The sequence below is a fragment of the Lethenteron reissneri genome, chromosome 46 (genome assembly GCF_015708825.2).
Source record: "Lethenteron reissneri isolate LAM-NWPU_2019-01 chromosome 46, ASM1570882v1, whole genome shotgun sequence".
NCBI classification, from domain to species: Eukaryota; Metazoa; Chordata; class Hyperoartia; order Petromyzontiformes; family Petromyzontidae; genus Lethenteron; species Lethenteron reissneri.
In genome coordinates this window covers 11,193,245-11,217,068 of record NC_083824.1, presented here as the reverse complement: position 1 = coordinate 11,217,068, position 23,824 = coordinate 11,193,245, and the positions used below count along the sequence as shown (strand labels likewise).

The window sequence follows — 23,824 nt, the reverse complement described above, 5'->3', positions numbered from 1 at the left end:
TGGGGGAGGGGGCAGTGGGGAGGGGGCAGTGGGGAGGGGGCAGTGGGAGGGGGCAGTGGGGAGGGGGCAGTGGGAGGTGGCAGTGGGGAAGGGGGAGGGGGCAGTGGGATGGGGGAGGGGGCAGTGGGGAGGGGGCAGTGGGATGGGGGAGGGGGCAGTGGGGAGGGGGCAGTGGGGAGGGGGCAGTGGGGGTGGGAGTTGGGGGAGGGGGCAGTGGGGAGGGGCAGTGGGGGAAGGGGGAGGGGCAGTAGCCAGCGAGTCGCGCCGTTTTGGAGTCGAGCGCGAGTGAGCCGCGCGGAGCGAGTTAGTGGCGAGAGTGGTGGCGGTGGCGGTCGCTGTTGGCCGTCGTTGTTGTTGTTTGTTGTTGTTGTTCTCGGCGAGTGAGCGAGTTGGCGAGTGCCGCGTCTGGCTGGAGAGGGCAGCGAGTTGGTTGGCGACGGCGGAGTGGAGACGCCGCCCGCCGATGCCGCGGCGCGCCGCGTTCGGGGTCCGCGCCGCCGCCTGCTGCTGCTGCTGCTGAGCGCGGGGGGGGCCCGGGGACATGGAGACCGGCGCAGGGGGCACCCCCGTGGGGGGCCCCGCGAGGAGGACGAGGAGGAGTGGGGGGCCAGGGGATACCTCGGGCCCCGTCGCCATCCTCGCCGCCGCCGTCGTCGTCGTCACCCTCGCGGCGTTCGGGTTCACGCCCGGTGAGTGAACCCCACGGGGACCCCTACCCCTACACACGGGGACCCCTACACACGGGGACCCCTACACACGGGGAGCCTGCACCGCGACCCCTACACACGGGGACCCCTACCCCTGCACGGGGACCCCTACACACGGGGACCCCTACCCCTACACACGGGGACCCCTACACACGGGGAGCCAGACCCATTCACCCTCCCTCGTGAATCCACGCGAATACAGTACACACACAGTACACAGTACACACAGTACACATCACACAGTACACACACACACTACACACAGTACACACCACACTACACACACACTACACCACACACGCTACACACAGTACACACACACTACACTACACCACACACAGTACACATCACACAGTACACACACACACTACACACAGTACACAGTACACACAGTACACACCACACAGTACACACACTACACAGTACACACACACACTACACACACTACACACAGTACACACCACACAGTACACACACTACACAGTACACACACACTACACACACTACACACAGTACACACCACACAGTACACACACTACACAGTACACACACACACTACACACACTACACACAGTACACACCACACAGTACACACACTACACAGTACACACACACTACACACACTACACACAGTACACACCACACAGTACACACACTACACAGTACACACACACACTACACACAGTACACACCACACAGTACACACACTACACAGTACACACACACACTACACACGCTACACTAGACCACACACACCACACACACTACACAGTACACACACTACACACAGTACACACACTACACACAGTACACACACTACACACACACTACACACGCTACACTAGACCACGCACACTACGCGGTGCACGTCGCGCTTTGTGCGAGTGGAGGTTTCCGCTCGCGCGTTCACCGGCGACTCGGGCATCGCGTGCGGGGATGTTGGTGGTGTTATTGGTGGTGTTATTGGTGGTGGTGGTGTTGTTGGTGGTGGTGTTGTTGGTGGTGTTATTGGTGGTGTTATTGGTGGTGGTGGTGTTGTTGGTGGTGGTGTTGTTGGTGGTGTTATTGGTGGTGGTGGTGTTGGTGGTGTTGGTGTTGTTGGTGGTGTTATTGGTGGTGGTGGTGTTGGTGGTGTTGGTGTTGTTGGTGGTGTTATTGGTGGTGGTGGTGTTGGTGGTGTTGTTGGTGGTGGTGTTGTTGGTGGTGTTATTGGTGGTGGTGGTGGTGTTGGTGGTGGTGTTGGTGGTGTTGGTGGTGTTATTGGTGGTGGTGTTGTTGGTGGTGGTGTTGGTGGTGGTGTTGTTGGTGGTGGTGGTGTTGGTGGTGGTGGTGCTATTGTTGGTGGTGCTGTTAGTGGTGCTGTTGTTGTTGGTGCTGTTGTTGGTGGTGCTGTTGTTGTTGGTGGTGCTGTTGGTGATGCTGTTGGTGGTGCTGTTGTTGTTAGTGGTGCTGTTGTTGTTGGTGCTGTTGTTGGTGGTGCTGTTGTTGTTGGTGGTGCTGTTGGTGATGCTGTTGGTGGTGCTGTTGTTGTTGGTGGTGGTGCTGTTGTTGTTGTCATTGTTGTTGGTGGTGTTGGTAGTGCTGTTGTTGTTGGTGTCTTTGTTATTGTTGGTGGTGTCATTGTTGTTGTTATTGTTGTTGGTGCTGTTGTTGTTGGTGTCGTTGTTGTTGTGCAGTGATGCTCCGAGCCTGCGACCCTCGAGTCGAAGCTCACTGCTGCTGCTGCTGCAGTGTCTTTGTGTTTGTGTGTACACAGCTGTGTCGTTGTGTGTCGTGTGTGTAGTTGTGTGTAGTGTGTGTTGTGTGTAGTGTGTGTATATATATAGGTGTGTGTGTGTAGTAGTGTGTGTTGAGTGTATTGTGTAGTGTGTGTGTGTTGTAGTGTGTGTTGAGTGTATTGTGTAGTGTGTGTGTGTTGTAGTGTGTGTTGAGTGTATTGTGTAGTGTGTGTGTGTAGTAGTGTGTTGAGTGTATTGTGTAGTGTGTGTGTGTAGTAGTGTGTGTTGAGTGTATTGTGTAGTGTATGTGTGTAGTAGTGTGTGTTGAGTGTATTGTGTAGTGTGTGTGTGTAGTAGTGTGTGTTGAGTGTATTGTGTAGTGTGTGTAGTAGTGTGTGTTGAGTGTATTGTGTAGTGTATGTGTGTAGTAGTGTGTGTTGAGTGTATTGTGTAGTGTGTGTGTGTAGTAGTGTGTGTTGAGTGTATTGTGTAGTGTGTGTGTAGTAGTGTGTGTGTAGTGTGTTGAGTGTATTGCCTACAATAGTGGGGAGCGGTGGGGTAGTGGTTAGCGCGCTACGCTGTGAACCCGGCGACCCGAGTTGGATTCCCGCTCACGGCCACCACCGGCGACGATCATCCGAACCGGTCCTGGGCCCTCCCCTAGGTCGACTCGGCCTCAAATGAGTACCTGGCGCGGTGCGTAAAAACATCGCCACTGGGGAGACAAAGGCGGTCGTGCGTGGTTGCTGGCCACCCAGCCCCCTTGTGTGCCACAGTGCTAACAGCACTTGCCCCGGACAGTCTGTGGCAGGCTACAGCGGGGGGATCTTTGTCTTTGTTATTGCCTGCTGGCTAGACAATTGGAGGCACCTTCTGGACTCGACTGGCACACAACAACCACCACCACAACAACAACCACCACAACAACCACCACCACAACAACAACAACCACCACCACTACAACAACCACCACAACAACCACCACAACAACCACCACCACAACCACTACAACAACCACCACAACAACCACCACCACCACAACCACCACCACAACCACCACTACAACAACAACCACCACAACAACCACCACCACGTGGTTGTTGGAGGCACAACAACCACCACCACCACAACCACCACCACAACAACCACCACCACGTGGTTGTTGGAGGCACAACCACCACCACAACCACCACCACAACAACCACCACAACAACCACCACCACGTGGTTGTTGGAGGCACAACCACCACCACCACCACGTGGTTGTTGAAGGCACAACCACAGAGATGGTGTGGCCACTGCCGCCTCGCACATCGATCCGAGACACGGACCCACCAGGCAAGAGACACATTTGTAATGGACACGGCGGCAAAAGTCGGCTCGCAGATTTAGTACATCAAGGACTGCATTGTAACAATCGCCCTTTACGTATCAGGAAGCCGCTGGGAGCAGCTAAGTTTGGCAACTAATTTCTTTAGAACTGCGGCTTTGTGTTACCGTAGTATGTTGTCTTCCCCACCTCCACCGCACCTCCGATTAGCTACGTACGGTGCGAAAGAAGTTCAACATACACACGCATCGTGTCGACTGACTAAGAGAAGGCGCTTGGGCTTGGGGGCGATTGTCTCTGGCCGTCTGTCAGCGGTCGACAAGAATTGCAGTGGCAGCCACACCACGGCCAAGGGGCTGGTGGGTTGGGGGTGGACACAGTCAACTCACGTGGGTTGTCAGGTTGGGGAGCACGTCATCCAGCAGTGGATCGATCGTGGCCGATGATGTGTTTGTGTGTTCACACCGCATGTCACTCCAGCTGTGTGTGTGTTTGTGTTGTGTATGCAGCGTGTATGAACGTGTTGATTAGTGTGTGTCTATTGTGTCCACGTGGGTAGAGCCTTCACGTTCTACTGCATACACGTGTCCCAGTGCATGTTTCTGAGGTGTGTCTATGTAGTGTAGTGTGTTTGTGTTGTGTGTTTGCGTTGTGTGTTTGTGTGTTGTGTAGTAGTGTATCCGCGTTGTGTAATGTGTGTTCTGTGTGTGTAGGCTGTGTGTGTTCACGCCGTGTGTACAGCCGAAACTCAATGTTTTCTTTGTGTATGTATCTATGTATTTATATTGTGTATATTTGCGTGTGTATCTATGTATTTTTATTGTGTATATTTGTGTGTGTGTGTTTTTGCGTGCGGTGTGTAAACATCAGCACTGGGGAGACAAAGGCGGCCGGGCGTGGTGCTGGCCACCCACCCCCTCGTGTGCCCTGTTCGCTTTCATGGCTGCGTCTCGCGAACGGAAACTTGGCTCGGGTAGTCTGCCCAGGGCTTGCATCGGGATCTTTTGCCTTTGTATGTGTACACGTGTGTACACGTCACGGTGTACGCGTCATTGTGTACGTGTCATGGTGTGCACGTCACTGTGTGCACGTCACGTGTGTGCACGTCACTGTGTACACGTCACTGTGTACACGTCATGGTGTTTGCGTCACTGTGTGCACGTCACTGTGTGCATGTCATCACGTCACTGCGTACACGTCACTGCGTATACGTCTGTCTCTGCGACTCAAACTCTCCGGCCTGCATTTCAAAATCCGTATTTACGATGCTCCAATAACACATGATACGGTATTTATAGACGCGGCTAAATTTACCATCACAGCGAATGAGCAAATGTGTGCACGCGCGTGAGAGACACGAGTGAGTGAGTTGGTGTGGTGGAGTGTGAGAGACACGAGTGAGTGAGTTGGTGTGGTGGAGTGTGAGTGTGAGAGACACGAGTGAGTGAGTTGGTGTGGTGGAGTGTGAGTGTGAGAGACACGAGTGAGTGAGTTGGTGTGGTGGAGTGTGAGTGTGAGAGACACGAGTGAGTGAGTTGGTGTGGTGGAGTGTGAGCGTGAGAGACACGAGTGAGTGAGTTGGTGGTGTGAGTGGAGACACGAGTGAGGTGGTGAGTGTGAGAGACACGAGTGAGTGAGTGAGTTGGTGTGGTGGAGTGTGAGTGTGAGAGACACGAGTGAGTGAGTTGGTGTGGTGGAGTGTGAGTGTGAGAGACACGAGTGAGTGAGTTGGAGTGGTGGAGTGTGAGAGACACGAGTGAGTTGGTGTGGTGGAGTGTGAGAGACACGAGTGAGTGAGTTGGTGTGGTGGAGTGTGAGTGTGAGAGACACGAGTGAGTGAGTTGGTGTGGTGGAGTGTGAGTGTGAGAGACACGAGTGAGTGAGTTGGTGTGGTGGAGTGTGAGCGTGAGACACGAGTGAGTGAGTTGGTGTGGTGGAGTGTGAGCTGTGAGAGACACGAGTGAGTGAGTTGGTGTGGTGGAGTGTGAGTGTGAGAGACACGAGTGAGTGAGTGAGTTGGTGTGGTGGAGTGTGAGTGTGAGAGACACGAGTGAGTGAGTTGGTGTGGTGGAGTGTGAGTGTGAGAGACACGAGTGAGTGAGTGGTGTGGTGGAGTGTGAGAGACACGAGTGAGTTGGTGTGGTGGAGTGTGAGAGACACGAGTGAGTGAGTTGGTGTGGTGGAGTGTGAGTGTGAGAGACACGAGTGAGTGAGTTGGTGTGGAGGAGTGTGAGAGACACGAGTGAGTGAGTTGGTGTGGTGGAGTGTGAGCGTGAGAGACACGAGTGAGTGAGTTGGTGTGGTGGAGTGTGAGTGTGAGAGACACGAGTGAGTGAGTTGGTGTGGTGGAGTGTGAGAGACACGAGTGAGTGAGTTGCTGTGGTGGAGTGTGAGTGTGAGAGACACCAGTGAGTGAGTTGGTGTGGTGGAGTGTGAGAGACACGAGTGAGTGAGTTGGTGTGGTGGAGTGTGAGTGTGAGAGACACCAGTGAGTGAGTTGGTGTGGTGGAGTGTGAGAGACACCAGTGAGTGAGTTGGTGTGTCTCTCTCTGTGCTGCAGTGTCTCTCTCTCTCTGTGCTGCAGTGTCTCGAAGGAGAGACGCCATCACAGCTATATTGCTCTCGTGCCGCTCTTGACGCGCGCGGTCCTTCTCTGCGCTTGACCTCGTGCATGTGAAGTCGCGGTTGTCGCTCTGCGTCTTCATCAGCGGCCGTTCGAAGAGAGAGAGCGTTTGCCGTGCCGCGTGTGTGTTCGGGCTGCATTTGTGTGTGTAAGAACACGCGTGTGCGTTAGAACATGTGTGTGTGTGTTAGAACGTGGGGAGCGGTGGCGCCGTGGTTAGCGCTACGCTGCGCTACGAACATGGCGTCCCGAGTTCGATTCCCGCTCACGGCCAACATCGGCGACGAATATTTGAACCGCTCCTGGGCCTCGCCTAGGTCGACTCGGCCTCAAATGAGTACCTGGTGCGGTGTGTAAACATCGCCACTGGGGAGACAAAGGCGGTCGGGCGTGGTGCTGGCCACCCACCCCCTCGTGTACCGTTCCGGCCTTCATAGGTGCTCGCTAACAGCACTTGCCCCAACAGTCTGTTAAGGCTACACGGGGGATCTTTGTGTGTTAGAACGTGTCTAACACTCACTGAACTCTTACCAGTGCTCATTGCGACGTGCGGACTGGGATGTGTTAGCAATTAGATTGTGTGATGTGTGGGGAGGCAGATGGTGTCGAGATGGAGGCACATAGCAGAGAGGATGTTGAACGTCTTTGGCACCGTACGTCGCCGACAGTGCTAATCGGAGGTGTGGAGAGGAGGGGGTGTGATGAAGAGGGGTGTGATGAAGAGGGTGTGATGAGGAGGGGGTGTGATGAGGAGGGGGTGTAGTTCAAGAACAGCACGCCCCTACCTCTCACAACGCATCCTCGCAATCTTGCCGTGGTGCTGTTATCCGGGCGAAGTGAACGCTCGTGAAGGTCAGACCGCGGTGGTCCCAGGCTGTGTGCACACAGCCAGTGGCTGCCGGCATGTCATTTTCCCCCCCAGCTCGAGGTGGGGTTTGGGGGGCAGAGTGCCACACGGACCCCCCCCCCCTTCATTCCACCATCTCCAGGCCATTGTGGGGGTGGCCCTCTTTTGTGTGCGAGGGCTGCGGCAAATTGCCTGTTCACCCTCCCTCCCCCTTCCTTCTCGGTGACCCTGCGTGTTGACCTCTGCGTAAAGGTGCCGAGTGAATCGGTTTTGGAAAATGTTTGGGAGCCTGCCAATGGTGATGTCTGCCTGTCTCTCACCAGTGCATGGCCACGTGAATCTATGCTCCACCATTGGGGCACTCAGTGTGTCTCAACAATAGGTGAGCAGGCTTTTGGGATGGTTGCGCCAACCATTGTATCGTCTCATGGGCGGCAAGGGTGGTGTCGCCTCGCAACAAGAAACGGGGCGGCCTGGGTTTGATTCCCGACTCGTGCGCCTTTCAGGGTGGAGTTTGTATGAACTCCCCCTGTTCTGCATGGGGTTTCCTCCCATATCAACAGAAAGAAAATAGAACGTACAATCTTAAACGACGTTGGCAAAATATATTCGTTGCTGGTAAAAAAATTACCTGCAAATTAATTGGGATGGCACACAGCTGAAAAATAATTTTGGGGCTCGTGAAGTTTTCCCGGCTAAACAATGATTACAGTGCATAAATAGCCGAATAAGTCTAAACATATCGGCATGTTGGCGTGTTCTCATCAGATGCTGTACGCCAACGCCGTCTTTCTGCCGGTGTGAGTTGGGGCCTCGTCTCTCAGGAGGGGCCCCCACGTTGAGTCCGTCGGGCACCGGTAGCTCTGGTAACCAGCGTGGGGGTGGGTGGGGGGGTCTGTAGGTTACGTATGTTGAACTTCTTTCGCGTCGTACGTAGGCAAACGTGCAAATCGGAGGTGCAGGGAAGGACAAACTAAACACGAAAAGTAATTCTAAAGAAATTACTTTTCAATCTCGAAAATTGTAAAGTGCATAGCTCAAGTGGCTTCCTAATATCAGAAGGAAGAGCGTTCCAGACGTCCGTCGGAGCGCGTCTGAAAGCGCGCGACGCGGTGGCCGTCTTTGTTCGATGGCCAGCAGCTCAAAGCCGCTGCCGCTGCGGGGATGACCGCCGGAGTGTCGCGCGGTGCTTCACGCTCCTTGACGAGATCGGCGAGGTATCGCGCGGGTTCATTTGTGGCAAGCGTTAGGTTACCGGCAGGCTGTGAGAACGAGAACTGAGCGATCGGTGAAGTGCAGCGGCGGCGGCGGCGAAAGTGGATTATGACCGCGAGCATTCCAGAGGCAGCCTCGCTTTGGAGACGAGCGCGAGCTCGAGCACACAGCCTGGAGTGCGTGCTGTGTGCACTCAGAGGAGGAGGAGGAAATGTGAACGCACCAAAGCCAGCCGTGTCTTTGTGCCCGGCTATTGCATTTCTCAGTTGGCCTTTGTGCAGAAATTCACGGGGAAAATAGATAGACGCATGCTTGCGTGCGTGCGGCGTCGCGATCGGATAACCCGAGACACTTAAACGCGCAGCGGCTCTTCGTAGCCCGTGTATAGATTCGCAACTGATAGAATTGATAATGGCGTGGAGCAAAAAAAAAACACCGTTCCCGTCCAACCGACACAGCCAAGCGAATTAGAGGTTTGAGAAACGGTGGCGCAACACGACTGCCTCCCCCCCCCCGCCCGTGCCCTCCCGCGTGTGTGCGCGTGAAACGTGTGCGGGAAAGGTTGGCAAAGCCGCAACGGGCGTGCAGAGTGGGCTACAGTGCGCTGCTGAGGAATGCGCGTGTGGGTAAGTCACCGCCACTTTCGCAGTGTAAATCAAACGCGAACTAATGCACACGGTGGGGGGGGGGGGTGCACACGTAGAGATGGCTCCTCCAGCACGGATAATGCACCGCAGCTTTATTAATAATTCCGTGGCCGGTTTTTGCTCAAGAAAGCCTCCCTCCCCTCCTGTGGAAACCCACACGGAACCATGGTTGGTTCCCTCCAACAAATACGAAACGACCGCCGGAGACTAAAGAAGTTGCTTTGATTTGCGGAGAGTCTGTGCGGGGTATAGCCCTGTGAGCCATTCGGCTCTTGAATTGGGTGCAACCGCAACAAACGAAAACATGAACAAGAAAACATCTTAAAGTGACTCCGCGCAAACAGAAAAATCCAGGAAAAAAACAGACGGGTTGGGTGAAGTAGAGAGACGCGGGGTGGTTGTGGCGGAAGGCGCCCTCGGTCGGTGCTAAGAACGAGCTCTGGAGAAGGGGGCCTGAAGCCGGTGCTCGAGGGGGGGGGGGCTGATTCTTGTTGTTGCATTGGGCCCCCCTGGGTTTCGCTTCGAGTCAGCAATGAGCGGGAGCGGAGACATCTTGAAAGAATGTTTTGGAAGCTGTGCCCGCATTTCAGTTGTGACCAATTGCGATCCTTTACGGAGCCGTGTTTGCCACCCACTGTGTTTGTTCTAAGGTGACAACTCCCCCTCTCCCTTCCCCCGAACTGCCAGGGATAGATGGGAACGACAATTGCTGAACGTGGAGTGTCTGTGTGTCCGCCGTGCTGTTTTTAAATCCTTTATATTAAGTTCACTTGCTTGCTTGCGCGCTTACGACCGTGCAAATCTTTCGGTCGTTTTTTAACCCACTTCCCGTGATCCAATCGAGCTGACATTTTGCACACAGACTCGTGCGTGACAATTTATTTTCGTGAAGTTTTTTTTCCAAAATTTTACACTTTTTAAGAAAAAAATAAATTATATTTAATTACCAATTGCTTAATGGTGGCAGGCAATCATCTGACCCATAGGTGGCAGCCATCTCAAGCCAGAGGACGAGAGGACTCTAGCCGCCACGCATATAAAGGATTTATAGTGAAAAACTTTTTTTACGGGTTAATTGTTTTTGTGTTCCAGTTTCGCGTGTTCAACGCTCCCTCTTCACGCGGCGCCTTCGTGTTTTACCGCTACACCTCCCTACACGTGCGGCGTGGTTTCACGTCGCGTTTTTACTCGCGTACACATTGCGCGTGTGCAAAATGCACCGTGCGTGCACGCGCCACGCGCTGAAACGAACGTGCCATGGGTTCCATTCCGTCCCGCGGAATGGACGCCGTTGTGGCCGAATTGGAAGCCGCAATGTCGGAACAACGTCGTGAGTGAGCGGTGCGCTCTGTGTTAGCGGCGAGCGTGCCCACTGACGTTGGACGCACAGATCCTTCATTGTGCACCGTGCACTCCCCACCTGCTTGAACGGTGACCGATCTGTCCGTCTGATGTTTGTATATAGGGTGCAGTACCGTGTGTGTTTATACACCGCGCGGTCGTGTGTTGTATGTGAGCGTCGTCTCTGGGCGCTTTGCACGCGATAAGCCACTTCGCATTTGAAAGGGCACCCCCAGTGGTAGCTGCCCTCTTTAGGCACAAGCTGATTTGAACACCTGGCCTGCAACCGGACATGAGTCTGCCAGCAAGGGGGGGTTTGGGGGTGGGCACGACGGAGCCGGGGGTGATGAATGCAGCTGTTTGTGCGATCCCAATTGAGTAATTGGCGGCCACTTTTTCGAATTTGGCGAAATTTTGACCATGACGTCGCCGCACAATGGCTGACTTTGTTTGTGTGTAATGTCGCCTTGTTTGTGTGTAATGTGGCATTGTCAGGGCTAGGAGGCAACGCGAGTTTAATATCCTCGTCCTCTGGTGTTTCGGGGTGGATCGGTGGAACCCTGATTCCCATGATTCATGATTTTTAGTGTCTCTTGTATACATTTCTTGAACCGCGTATGCTGTTTCCTCTTTTTGTGTATTTCAAATCTTATTGATGTCACGTTATGTTCACGTGCGAAGCGCTGTCCGTGGCAAGTCTTTGGCGCGAGGGGCACGATGTTCGATAACAAAGTTTGATTGATCGATCGGGAATATTGTGGTGAATGGTAGTGCCTCTAGTGGCTGTAGGCATGACGCGAGCCTTTTGTTCACAGCGGATAAAAAAACACGGAATTTCGTGCGCACGTGATGAGTTTTATGAGCGCAAGAATGGATAATCGAAATCAATCAATTGATATCCATTTCAATGATTGATATTCATATCAAGTATTTTTTTATTAATTGATATCCATTTCGTTCCAGATTACTGGCGAAAACGTTGACCTCGAATTGTAAATGTTGTGGGTTTACTCTCCAACACAGCCGGTGTGCCATACCAGCAACGAATTGGCACGTTTTGTGTTACGTGACAAACCTAGCGAATTGGCTGTGCCGGGTGGCGCCGGGTTTAACGACACATACATATTGACGCGATCTAACCCAAAACAACCTCTTCGTATGAGCACATGCTGTCGTCCTTGCGCACGAACCTTCGCTTTCTATGGGCAACGCCGCCACAGTCGTTCCCATCGTTGTTCAGCTCCGGCGGTCACGAGGGGCTGTTCGACTCTCGGTGCCGTACCCACCACCTCATATCCCATCCCGCTGCGGTTTGTTTTCTTGGGAATGTTTCTCGGCGGTGGGAGAAACGCCAGCGGGAAACGGCTTCGAGGTACGGGCGCCGTTTGGAAAAAGTGCACACGGCTGCTTCTTGAAGACACGAAGATAAAAAAAAACCCCGCAAGTGATCAAAGTCTGCTGCTGCGTGCTGCTGCTGCCGGCCTCGTGCCCGCTGGTGCCTCCTGGGTAGAGACCGGGCTGTGAGTGCACACGTGACGATTATCTGAACCGGTCATGGGCCTCAGCTAGGTCGACTCAGCCTCAAATGAGCACCTGGTGCGGTGTGTAAACATCGTCGCTTGCGAGACGAAGGCGGCTGGGCGTGGTGCTGGGATCCCACCCCCTCGTGTGCCGTTACGGCCTTCATAGGTGCTACTCGTTAACAGCACTTGCCCCAACAGTCTGTTAAGGCTGCACGGGGGATCTTTGTCTTTGTTGCCTCTTCGTGCCTGGGCTGCGTGAGATCCACCGGCGTGCCTGCTGTCCCAGAGGGGGAGAGACTTTGACCGCTTGTTCAGCTTCTAAAATATTTCCAGCGAGTGTCTGTGAAGTGCGCGCCGTGCAGGGTCTGGGGGGGAGCGGGGTCTCGGGGGGAGGGGGGAGCTGGGTCTAGGATGGGGAGCGAGCGGGGTCTAGGGGGGGGGGGTCTGGGGGGGGTCTAGGGGGGGAGCGAGCAACCGTTCCCTTTTGGCAGCGCGCGGCCACACACGTGGTTACCGTGCCGCACTGTACGGCGTTCACCAGCCAGGCTGCAGGCTGCGTGTGCTGTGTGAGCGCATAGAGAGGGGGGAGGGGGGGGCACGGCGGGGCGTGCCCCCCCCCGCTTGTTTGCTCAGGGGGGGAGAAAGTTTGCGTGCGGCGTGAAAGATAAACCGGCTCTGTGCGAACGTCTCGTGTGCGAGCTCAAAGTTCACGAATGCGCGACGCTGCGGGTCGGCGCGTCGACTTCGCCGAACGTGCGGGGCAGCTCACGGGGCAGCTCATGGGGCAGCTCACGGGGCAGCTCACGGGGCAATCGGTGAACCCGTGGGGCCGCAGCTGCCGTGGCCTGCGGGGGGACCCTCCGTTGTGTCCTTTGCCACGCGTGGAGAGCCGCTGACGAGGTGTTTACACCCCACGCGTGACGAACGGCGTTCAAAACCCCGGGTGTCGGCGGCACACAAGGGCTCGGCATTCTCACCCGTGCCAAAGGTTATTTGGGGAGGTTGATTGGCACGCGATAATTGAATAAAAACGAGACCCAACGATGTCTGGACAGAACATTGTTTGAGTTCCGAGTTAATTTCAGAGAGAAAACCCCATTATCCTCAGCCGTCATGCGCCAGATCCTGCGTTGGCTCCCTGTCTGCATTCCTCGTGCGTCTCCCCTTGCCACGGTCATTTCTTAAGTCTCGGGCGCGAGTTTTGGAGAGAGAGAGAAAAAAAGTTTTCGGATCGAGTTTGGGGGCCAAACAAATTTCTGGTTTGTTTCTCCTGGCAGCAGAGGTCGATGAAACTCGGAAGAAAGGCCAAGCAAACCGAGAACCCCATTTCAAAAGACGGTACAACTGTAGCGGTCACGGCACGTGGCACCACGGCACAGCGCATGGCACCCCAAGCCCCTCCTGCAGCGCTGTCTCTGGGAGAGAGGCAACTTGCAAGGGGCCTTGGTTTCAAAGCACCGCACACGCAGGCGTTGCTCGCTGTACAATAAACTCCGTTGTTGATTTTCACGGACGCCGTCATCTCCCCCGGAGGCTAATGAGTAATCGAAAGTAACCGCTGTCAGGCCTTGGTTCACACACTAATGAAAGGGATCCCGGTATTTAATGTAACCAGGGCGCTTGTGCGATGGGGAGGGGTGGTGGTCGTGCAGTGCTGCTCAATGTCAAGAGGTTCAGCAGCTTGCAAATCAAGTCGTGCGCGCGGCACGAAGTTGCATCGACCGCCTTCTCGACGACGCTCAAGCGCGTCGCGACGCGGAGCTGAACGTTGCACAGACGTCGCTTCGCCATGGACATGCGCTCTCTGCGCGTGTAAACGGGCCGACGCGGGCGCGTGGCTCTCCCCACACGCCCATGCGCCTGGAGCCCGGGAACAGCTCGCGGATGGCACCGGGGCCCAGGGTCTACCCCCCCCCTCCCGTGCGCTCCGTGAGCCACGAGGCGCCGCGGGCTCGGCTCCTCCCACTCCGTTCCCCCTGCCGCCCCCTCTCTGTGCCCTCTGCAGCCAGGCAGTGGGGGTCAGGAAGCAATCTTTAAAAAAAACTGTGTTTAAAAAAAATGGTGCCGCGTTCCCACGGGCGTTCCTGAGCCGCGGCGGCTTGGATCCTGCTCCAGAGTGAGCCCCCCGTCGGCTCAGCCTCCAACCACCCTCCTCCGTCCGTCCCCTGCACCAACTTTCCTTCACTTCGCTCTGTGGTCGGAGAGAAGCAATCGTATATATTTTATACGAGATGTTAACTACCTCGCCGGGTGTACACGAGATCGGGGGTTCGATCCCCTGAACCTGACGCCTGTTGTATATTTGGAGTTTGCGTGACTCTCTCCGCAAGGTCGCGTGGATTTTTCTCCGGGTCACGCGTTTAGAGTATTTTGCTGCTATACATTTCCACGTGATAAGCCATTTCGTTGAGCAATAATTTGTGATAGGTTGCGTCTTACCTGGTAAAACAATAGAACGTTTTTTGTTTCAGTTTAATGAACGTTTGAGTTGGCTCACGCTTTCCCAAGCTCGTATCTGTCCGGGCGGTTCACATTCTCGCCGCGCGTTTCTGACGAAGTCGATCTGCATGAGGCCCTCGCCGAGGCCGTTCTCGTCCTCCGCGTCGGCCCCCTTCAGGCCCGTGACCGCCCGGAGGTTTGCGCAGTGCCCCCTTCGCGGCACAGCCACGGCCCGCAGGCCACTGCAGGGATCCGGTGGGGGCTTGGCCCGCGGCTTCGAGACGCGACCCCTCCCCCCACCCCGGGCACGCTTCCCAGTGGTGGTGGAAGCGTGCTATGGGGGGGGGCAGGGGGAAGGTGGTGGGGTTGTTGAACAAACGCGTGCTGTAATTGCATTGTTGAGGAACTGTGCTGCCTGGCTTTGTCTTTAATTTGCTGGAACGGAGCCTTTATGGGTTTCTGGTGGAGAAACTCTACCCCGCCGCTCTGGGGGATGGGAGCTGAGCTGGGGTGGGGGGTGGGGGGGGAGCGGCTTGGAGACGGTGGCGCCGAGGGCCGAACGGCGCGAGAGGCGGCCGCTCTCGCGACGTCCCCCGCTGAAGGCGCTCCCAGCGCCCCGGCGCCCGCCGAGGGGGCCGGGTTGGGACTGTGCCGCTCGGGGAGCTGGAGAAGCAACTCGGTGTCGTTTGTGGCAGGGGGGGGGGGAAGTGGTGGATAGCTTCGGCTGCAGTGCCGCCCCCGTTAAAGCCGCGGCTCGCCAAGGCGAGTGCAAAAATGAATCGACGGCGCACTGCTCGAGTTGTTTAAGTGGCCAAAAGCAGCCGCGCGCGATCGGAATTTATTGCTCGAAAATTACGTCTGCTGCCTCCATCGTGATCGGTTTTGTGCGCCCCCCCCCCACCACCGCCGCCGCAGTTTCACACTGCATTTGCCTACCCCGCGCAAGTCGTTCACACGGATAGTAAATCGTGCACTGCTGTTTGGTCAGCGGCGGATTTATTTATTGAGTGTGTTTGTACAGGGAAGGGCTATTAGGTTGCAGACTGGGGGGGGGGCGTTCCACAAGGGCGCCCTGTGCCATTGAACTGTCTTCACAGAGTGGCCCCGCTGCTAAGCCACCGCCTCCGCAGCGCAGGCCTTGTTTACAAAGAGGGCCCAGGATTTTCCATCTCCCCCCCCTCCCACTCGGGGGGGGGGGGGGGGGGGCGCCGTGCGCTCGGCGCTTTGAAGCGACTCTTTGCGCGCGTGCCGATTGTGCGCCGCCTCCGCGCCCGTGACGCCGGCGTTGACGGTAAACGCTCTGGAAGGACAATTGCCCCGGAGAATTCCAATTTGCGGGGCCGTATGTGGGAGCATTCATAACGCCGGGGCTTGAGCGTGCAGCCTTTCTGCGGACATTAAACACGGCGCCCAAACTCCCCGGTGGGGGGCGGCTTGGGGCATGGGGGCGGTGAGCGGGGGGGGGGGGTGTTGGGGGCAGCTTCCCTCGCTTCACCTCACCGGGAATGCCGCCGCCGATGGAAAGTCTCGTGAAATTAAACCATCCTCCCTCCGCGTGGCGAGTTCTTTGCTCGAGAATTCGTTCCACCAGCCGTTTGCAAGGGCAGCCCGCGTAGACTCACGGGCAGGCGGGGGAGGCGGAATATTTGCGGTGCGGCATTCGGCAAAAGCCGATGGCTGGGGGGAGGACGGGCCCCGTCGGTAGATTGGCGTGAAGCCGTTTTCCACTTTTTCGAGGTTTCAAAACGGCGAGACGAATCGTGAGGAGCAACGGCAAGGCTCGGGTTGTGTTGAACTGACACTACGCCGGCTGCCTTTGGTGTGGGCCGAGGAAACCCTTAATTCGGCCGCGGTGAACGCGGTGCAACCAAGCTGGCCCACGTGTGAATGGACTCGGCAGGTCGTTTGCCCGCTGCGTTCGTTGTACAAAAATTCGCAGGCCCAGCTCGGAGAGAGGAGTTGTTGACGTTGCGCTTGCTGGGGTGTGCACGGTGGGGCCTTGCCACCCTCTTCATAGCTCCCGAGCACAACGTTCTAGCACCACGATAGTTGGAGAGCCGCATCACATGCCACTTGTACGCAAACACAGCAGCGAGTATACAGCAGATGACAAACTAATTCTGATTTAAATAAACAAAATAGGTGATGGAATAAACTAGGTATTTAATGTATTTCCCCCAGAGTTATTCTTTAACAATACAGTTTAACTGTACATTTTGTTGTCACCAAGATATTCCATAGTGACCCATTCCCTGCCATATTTGATAAATTATCTTAAAGTCAAATTACTTTTAAGATTTACGTTTTTTTATAGACCGCTGCCCGTAAGGGGGGCAAGCCAAACAGCCACAAGGAGGGCAGCCAAAGACGGCTGCCCTCAAGGGGACAAGCCAAAGACGGCTGCCCTCAAGGGGACAAGCCAAAGACGGCTGCCCTCAAGGGGACAAGCCAGAGGGCTGCAAGGGAGGAAGCCAGAGGGCCACCGCATGCGGCTCCGGAGCCGCAGGTTGCCGACCCCTGGCCTAGCGGCTCCCATGGCCGCCCCGCATCGCCGGTCCTCGTCCCCGCCGACCACCGCCGCTGCTCACCGCGGAGGGCCGCGCATGAGGGCGCGGATGTTCTCCAGCGGTGAGGGACGTGGAGGCGGCCGCTTTTGGCACACGGAGGATTCGCCGCTTTATATACAAGGACGCCGCGGGTTAGCTTAAAGTGGAAGGTGTGTTTTGAGTTAGATGAGGCGAGATTACGTTGAGAACTACTGTAGCGAATAAACATTCCGTCGCACCTAAAACATGCCCAGGTGCGGCCCTAATTCCTGTTTTGTGGAACCCGTGCTCGTGCCAACAAAGGGGGGGTGGGGGGGGTGCCGAGGCCTTGCAGTCGCTGGTGCTCTCAAGGCGGGCGCGCTAGCGCGATTGTTTGTTAATTTCACGTAAAAGTAAAACACTTAATCCTCTTGACGAAGCTGTCATCGCGACCCTGAGCAAACACAGAGCCTCGGCGGAGCAGCTGGCTGCTGGTGGCGGCAAGGCCGCCGCCGCCGCGGCTGCATGGGGGCTGTTGGCGTTACACAAAACGAGCGTTACACAAACACGGTGCGCCGGGCGCTCATGCCGCCGCCTCCTCCGCGGTCGCCCTCATTGCGGCGGCGGCGGCCGCCCCTATTGTGCGTAACGCGTCACCCGCCGGCCGTGGGAGACGCGGCGCTCGGTATGCCCGCTCCGTCGGGCGGATGCCACCATCGGCTTACTTCTCTCCATCACGGGGGTCGCGGCGTCTCCCCAGCGCAGAGATACTGATCACATCAGCCGCGTGTTTTCTATGCCAGTGTGTGTGTGTGCGCGTCAGGGCACAGGTGGTGCATCTGCCAGTCATCTGAGTCAGTCAACCCATGGCACGTGGGTCCGTCCGTGACCTGTCAGCGAGCCTTCGACACTTGACATGGCCTCACAATGCACCTGGCCTGGCACAGGCATCGTGGTGACGTCACCTGCCACTTAGTGGAGAATGGCGGCTGTTGTCAGACATTCATAGATTCACTCCCACAGATGTCTGGTCGTCACAAGTCAAGGTGGCCACTCGAGTCCCAAAAATTGTTTCTCCTTAATTTTGGCCGTCTCATTTGTACGTTTGAAAAAAATTATCATGTCACGTGTTGGCCAGTTGATTGGCAGGTCACGTGTGGTGAGGTCAAGTGTGAGCTCCTACCACCTCTTCCGAGACATCTGGCTAGTCGAGAGCGACTCTCTAGAGCTCCCTCGAGTGGAGACCCTTCCGCCAGCAGTGGCATGAGCGAGCGTTTGCAGGGCTGCGCTTTCACCTTGGCATTTGTACCCTCTTCGTCGTCCCCTTCGTTAATCAGAATCTTTATTGAGACTGCAGGAGAAATCCGATGAGCTACAAAGATTTTTTTCGCAGTTGTCCAGTATGGGCTGCTCGGCATAAACGTGGCAGGAGCGTTTAGTTGGCTGCTGAAAAATAGCTAGAAAACTCAGTGGGGCTTAGCTGGTAAAATGAAAAATAGCTCGAGCGAGCTTTGCACGATAGGACCGGCGCTCGTAAAAAAAAAAACCCATCGCCATTCATCAATAACCACTTGCGTTAAAAGGAAAACATGTATAAATCGGGCCAGGTTAAGTGTGAATGTCTGAGCAGAGTTCTGAATATCGGTGTAATTTTACGCGGATAGGTCACTGGGTCGCGTAAACGGCGTGCGTTGTTACGCACAACATCAACGGCGATTTTTTTTTATATTCGTCCGGTGTCACGAGCGCACTCGGAGACTTGCGCGGTGCTTACGGTAAACACCGGGAGCCGCCGCTGTCCCCACGCGGTGCTGCGAGCGGAGAAATGTTGGGCGTCAGCTGCCGCTGCAGTCTTCTTGTTGTGGTGCGGCTGCTGATGTAGATGCAGAGCGACGACGACAATTTCACGCGCGGCTGGTCAAGCCAGAAGATAATCGCGTCGGGAGCGGCGGAGGAGGAGTGTATCATCGCCGTGATGTCTCCTTCGTATTTGTGGATCGGGGCGTTGCGTTGTTACACGTTGGACGGGTCCGTTCTGGATGACCACAGTCGCCGCACTACTACTGGAGAATTTTAAAATTTGCGTTTGCGCTGCCATAAATTAAGTCACTGTTACTGCAGTGACTTAAGGCAGCCCCCCCCTGGTCTATTGTAATAAAAAAAATCTAATTGTGCATTATTAGAGGTGTTATCTTCATCGTCGTCATCATCAGCCATGGTCTATCCACTGTTGTGTGAAGGCCTCCGCCCCCCGCCACCATACGTTCACCGTCACTCTCGGTCCTGCGACACCGCAGTCAGTTTCGTTTGCGCCCGAGCCGATCTCATCGTTCCGTCTCCGCGGTGGATGAACCCTCGTTCCGGGGTCCTGCGATCCCTCCTTTTGCTGCCGTCGTTCCGTCACCAGTCCCGTGGGTCGGTACATCATCGCGCCGGGCGAGGCGTCCTGCCCAAACCCGCCGACAGCCCCCCCCTCCTACGTTACATAAAGCGGAACCGAAGATGCACTCGTCAAACAAGCGAACGCCTCCAGATACTCTAAACTGTTTTTATTTTAGCAGGTAAGGCCCACTGAGCTGCATAGCTCTTTGTCAGAAGCAACCTGGTCACAAATGATAGCTCAACGAAGTGGCTTATAGTGTGGAAATGTATCGCAGCCAAACACTCTAAACGTATGTTGACTCTGAATGAGGACCCGGGGAAAAATCCACGTGATCACGGGGAGAGAGACACGCAAACTCGGGATCGAACTCACGACCTCCTGCATACCAGGCGAGGTAGTTAACATCTCATAGCCACCGTGGGGCCCCAAGAAGCTGCGGGGACGCGGCTGAATGGACCGACTGTGGCTACGTGGACGAGTGGCGGGGCCTCGCCACGACCCGCACGCCGTAAGCACAACAAGCGCCTGCGTGTTGCTGTGAACGCGCGCGCGTCCGAGATTCCATTGACACCGACCGCGCCAATAAATTGAGCGTCAATGCCCCCTTTTCATTTGTACATGACTCCCCAAAAGCAGTCTCGGGAATTACTTCGACGGATTTTTTTGTAATCCTTGTTGTCGTTAATTAAATTGCTTAAGGAAAAGAAAGTGCCATCAGAGAGAGAGAGAGAGCCGTATCAGATCGTTTCCAAACAATCCCCGTAAATAGAGAAATCCATTTCGAGCGCACTTTGAGCACCCAGTGCCTCTCAGACCGCCGCCGACGGGCATTGAACCGCCGAGAGCCGAAGTCTATTAATCACCTAATGCGGGTACTTAGTAAGTCAAATATTTAGTTTCTTGTTGGGGCGTGGGTGGGGGTGGGTGGAGGTGGCCGATCGTAAAGTTATCGCGTCGTGGAGCAAAGGGGGTGGCTGGGGGTCAGAGTGTGCGTGGGTGGGGGGGGACACAATTTAGCGTGAAGCGACGCCCCCCCCCCCAGGTCTTTGTGCTCGAGATAACCCCCCCCCCCCACCACGCGGGAGAAAGCAAGGCCCTTGGCTTCCAGCTGAGCCACTCAATGAGCAAACACAATGGGTGGCAGGGAGGTTGGCGGCGGTGGAGGAGGGGGGGGGGCTGGGGGCGTTGGGGGGTAGGCGGCCCCTCCCGGCTGAGTCCCGTTGGTTCGCGCCCGGACACAAAGGCGGCCGTTGTGGTGCCACGCGGGGGCCTGTGCAGCCGAGCTGCCCCCCCCCACCCCTGCCCACCGCCCACCGTGTCTCAAAGAGCAGCGCGCCGCGGTTTACCGCTAAGAGTTCACGGGATTGTTAGGGGGCTCGCTCCTCCGAGCCTCCATTGCGCTGCTCGCTTGTTGTCGAAGATGGTGGTGGTACAGAGAAGGTGGCGGTGGTGGTAGTGGTCGAGAGATAGTGGTGGTTGTGGTAAAGAGAAGGTGTGTGGTGGATATTAAAGTGGTGGATGTTGTGGATGTAGTGGTGGCGGTCATGGTAGAGAGAAGCTGTAGCGGTGGTGGTGCTGTTCCGCTTGAGCGGATGACGCCGTGCCCGTCTCGCGCCTCCGCGCCCGCGGGCTCCGTTGGTTCGTCTAGAGGGGCGGTGGTGCGACGTGCGTGCCGGTGAAACGCGGCAGATCCCGCGGGGGGCGGCCGCAGCGCGGCGGGAAGTTTCTCGCGGCAGCGTAATCGCCGTTTCCGAGCGTCGTTGGGGATAAGCCCCAACAGTTTCCTGCATTGCAGGAAATGGATATTTTGATGACTTTTTCCTTCTTTGTAGGACAAAGCAAACGTCCTCCGGAGCCGCGGACCGCCGGGCCGGGCTGGGCCTGGTTGGGGGAGCTGGGCAGCGCCAGCGCTTTGCGTTGTATCCATTTCACTGCACACGCCGATCGCTACAGGGCACTGACTTAATAGAGTAGTAAGTAGCACACGATTAATATTCCGCCCCCGGGGTGGAAAGTGGCCGCCAGTGTTTAGGGCACATGGTTATTAAATGGCAATGTTTTCCGAAGCCCCGACGGCCGCTTGCAGGTACCTATTTATTTTTGTTATTCGTGGAAAGATCCGGCAAACGGTCACTTCGTGCGCAAGGACGAACGGGCGGTGAATGGGTGCGGCGCGTACGCTTTTGGGGGGGGGGGGGGGGGCTCGCGTAATCGTTACTGTGGAGGGTGCCCCCCCGCCCTGTCCCCTCCCCACTCCGCCCCCCTTCCCGCGCCAGCCCCGCTCGTTACGTCCTCCCGTGTCCATTCTCATGTAATTACTCGCTCGCTCGGCTGCTCTGTAACGCGAATAAGATTTATTCGACACTGGCCGCCTCTTCTTCCTGTGGTCATTTCTCTCGCCGCATGTGCGGCGAGCCTGGGCGCGCCGTGCCGCGGGAGATTAAACGGGTCCACCCCCGCCCCGCCCCTTCGCTCCGGCGAACCGGCGCCGTCCGCGTTTCCTGCGCCGAGCAAAAGCGGCCACGGTTCAGCCTCCTCCCGGGAGCCGAGGGGCCACAGAGTAGAGGCCCCTCGAAGCTTGCGGCGCGACATCGCCGGTCCGGGGGGACGTCGTCCGTGAGATGTCCGCGGCGCTTGTGAACGGTTCGCTGCCGTAATCGGGCCGTGTTGGGCCGCGTCGCCGTTGCAAAAGGAGCTTCTTGGCTCGGTGGGCCTTGCTCGTAAGAGACCGACCGACCGATCCAAAAACAAAGAGCCCCGCGCAGCAGAAATGCACTTCTGGGGTGGGGGGTAAAGATGAATTGTTCCTAAGTGAGAAAAAAGAAAGACTTTAAAGTTATGCTCCAGAGTGCAGTGCCGTTATATGGGTAGGAACAAGTCCATAGCAAATGGAGACATCACAGAGATGTTCTAGATCTCTCCTGACCATGACTCTCAATGCTTTTTAGTCATTCACGAAGCTTTGAACGCACGGTGCGGTAGGCCCGATGTGCAGCCCAGGTGCGCGCGTGCCTCGCAGGGCAGAGCCGCGGTGTTGCGATGGTTTTGGTCGTGTCCTTCGATCGCAGTTGGCCACAGAAAATCCCTTTGCCCACAGGTTCACGCGCGACAGAGAGGGCCGCGCGTGGATAGCTGGGAGACTCACAGGATCGCCCGGGCCCATGCAGCGGTTTGCGAGCGTGCGTTTGGGGCGCTCACTACGGCATTGAGCACGTGAGCCGGCTCGGAGATCGTCCCCGAGACCCGACGAGGCAGATATGTCCAAAAGGCTTCGTTTTCACGGCGAAAAAAAAAAAAATGATGTCATCTTGTACCTCCACACCGCGTGGCGCAAAGGCAGCTCAGAGGGAGAGAGACAGCACTCGTACTCGGTCGACGTGCGTTGAGATCAAGTGACGGACGCAATGTGTGTAAGGAAGTACGATGAACTTCTGTCGCACCGTACGTAGCCAACCGTGATAATCGGAGGTGCGGGGGGAGGACAACAAACTAAACACGAAAAATCGGTTCTAAAGAAATGAGTTTTCAATCTCGATTATTTACAAGTGGAGAGCTCCAGTGGCTTCTTAATATCGGGGTGTGTCAGAGAGAAGGGTGTCAATCGCGTTTGTCGTGGTTTCCCCGCACCTTCAATTAGCTACGGTTGGCTACGTACGTCTGCGAATCCCTGCCCAGAGGAGGCGACGGGAGTAAGGCAGAGCCCGTTTGCGAAGCACAAACGCCCTGCGTGTCGCCCGCACGGCTAACGCAGGGGAGCGGAAGTGATCGGTTGTGTTGTGACTCGTTATCGTTGAATCGAAGGGACTCGTTTTTCTCATTCGTTTCTATTATTGTATTTCTCATTCGTTTCTATTATTGTATTTCAGTGATGACGATGTTTCTAAATACTTGAAGGCTAGCCGCACAGGTAACTGCGGTGATTGAGTGTGCGAAAACGACGGTTACACGGTAAATAAATACCGCAAATTACCACGAATCCGGGATTAGTTCTTCTCTCGCCTGCCTTGGAAGTTTCAAATAAAAGAAACCCGACTGGCGAGTCGAGCGTCGCGCACGCCTCGCCCATGAACTCGGCAAGGGTCACGCAACGCGGCCGTCGCTTCGGCACCGGCCACGTGGTAATGATCATCCCGACACACAGCGGGGCCATCTCAGGTTTCGCTCAACCACGTGCGCAGGACAACGATTGATAAAGGCAAACTAAAAACGCGATGCCAGATGACACAAGCGAATCCTTATTCGCCACAGTAGATGATACTAGCAAATATTTGGAAGCCGCTGGAGCTAGGCACTTTTTAAATCATCATATACATTGAAAACGCTTGTTAAGAACTACTCGTTGTGTTTTGTTTGTCTCTCCCGCGCACCTCCGTCTAGCAGGGTTGGCTACGTATGGTGCGAAAGAAGTTCAACGTACATACGTACGTAGGATTGTTTGTCTAGCTGCTGCACGAACAGTTCGTTCTCGTGGTACAGCGTAATCGTGCTGATTTTTGCAGCGCTGTGCCATCTCGCTGCCGGATGACG

The 23,824-nt window shown here is 55.9% G+C and overlaps 1 protein-coding gene across 1 annotated transcript in view; it reads left to right on the top strand.

The window, feature by feature from the left end:
• The first annotated feature begins 258 nt into the window (after positions 1-258).
• The window catches only part of LOC133354300 (neogenin-like), a 98,065-nt gene continuing 74,499 nt past the window's right edge, over positions 259-23,824 (top strand). Inside the window, 1 exon segment of the mRNA XM_061571054.1 lies at positions 259-689. Within this exon segment, the coding sequence (XP_061427038.1) occupies positions 542-689 (148 nt within the window). The 5' untranslated portion in view covers positions 259-541.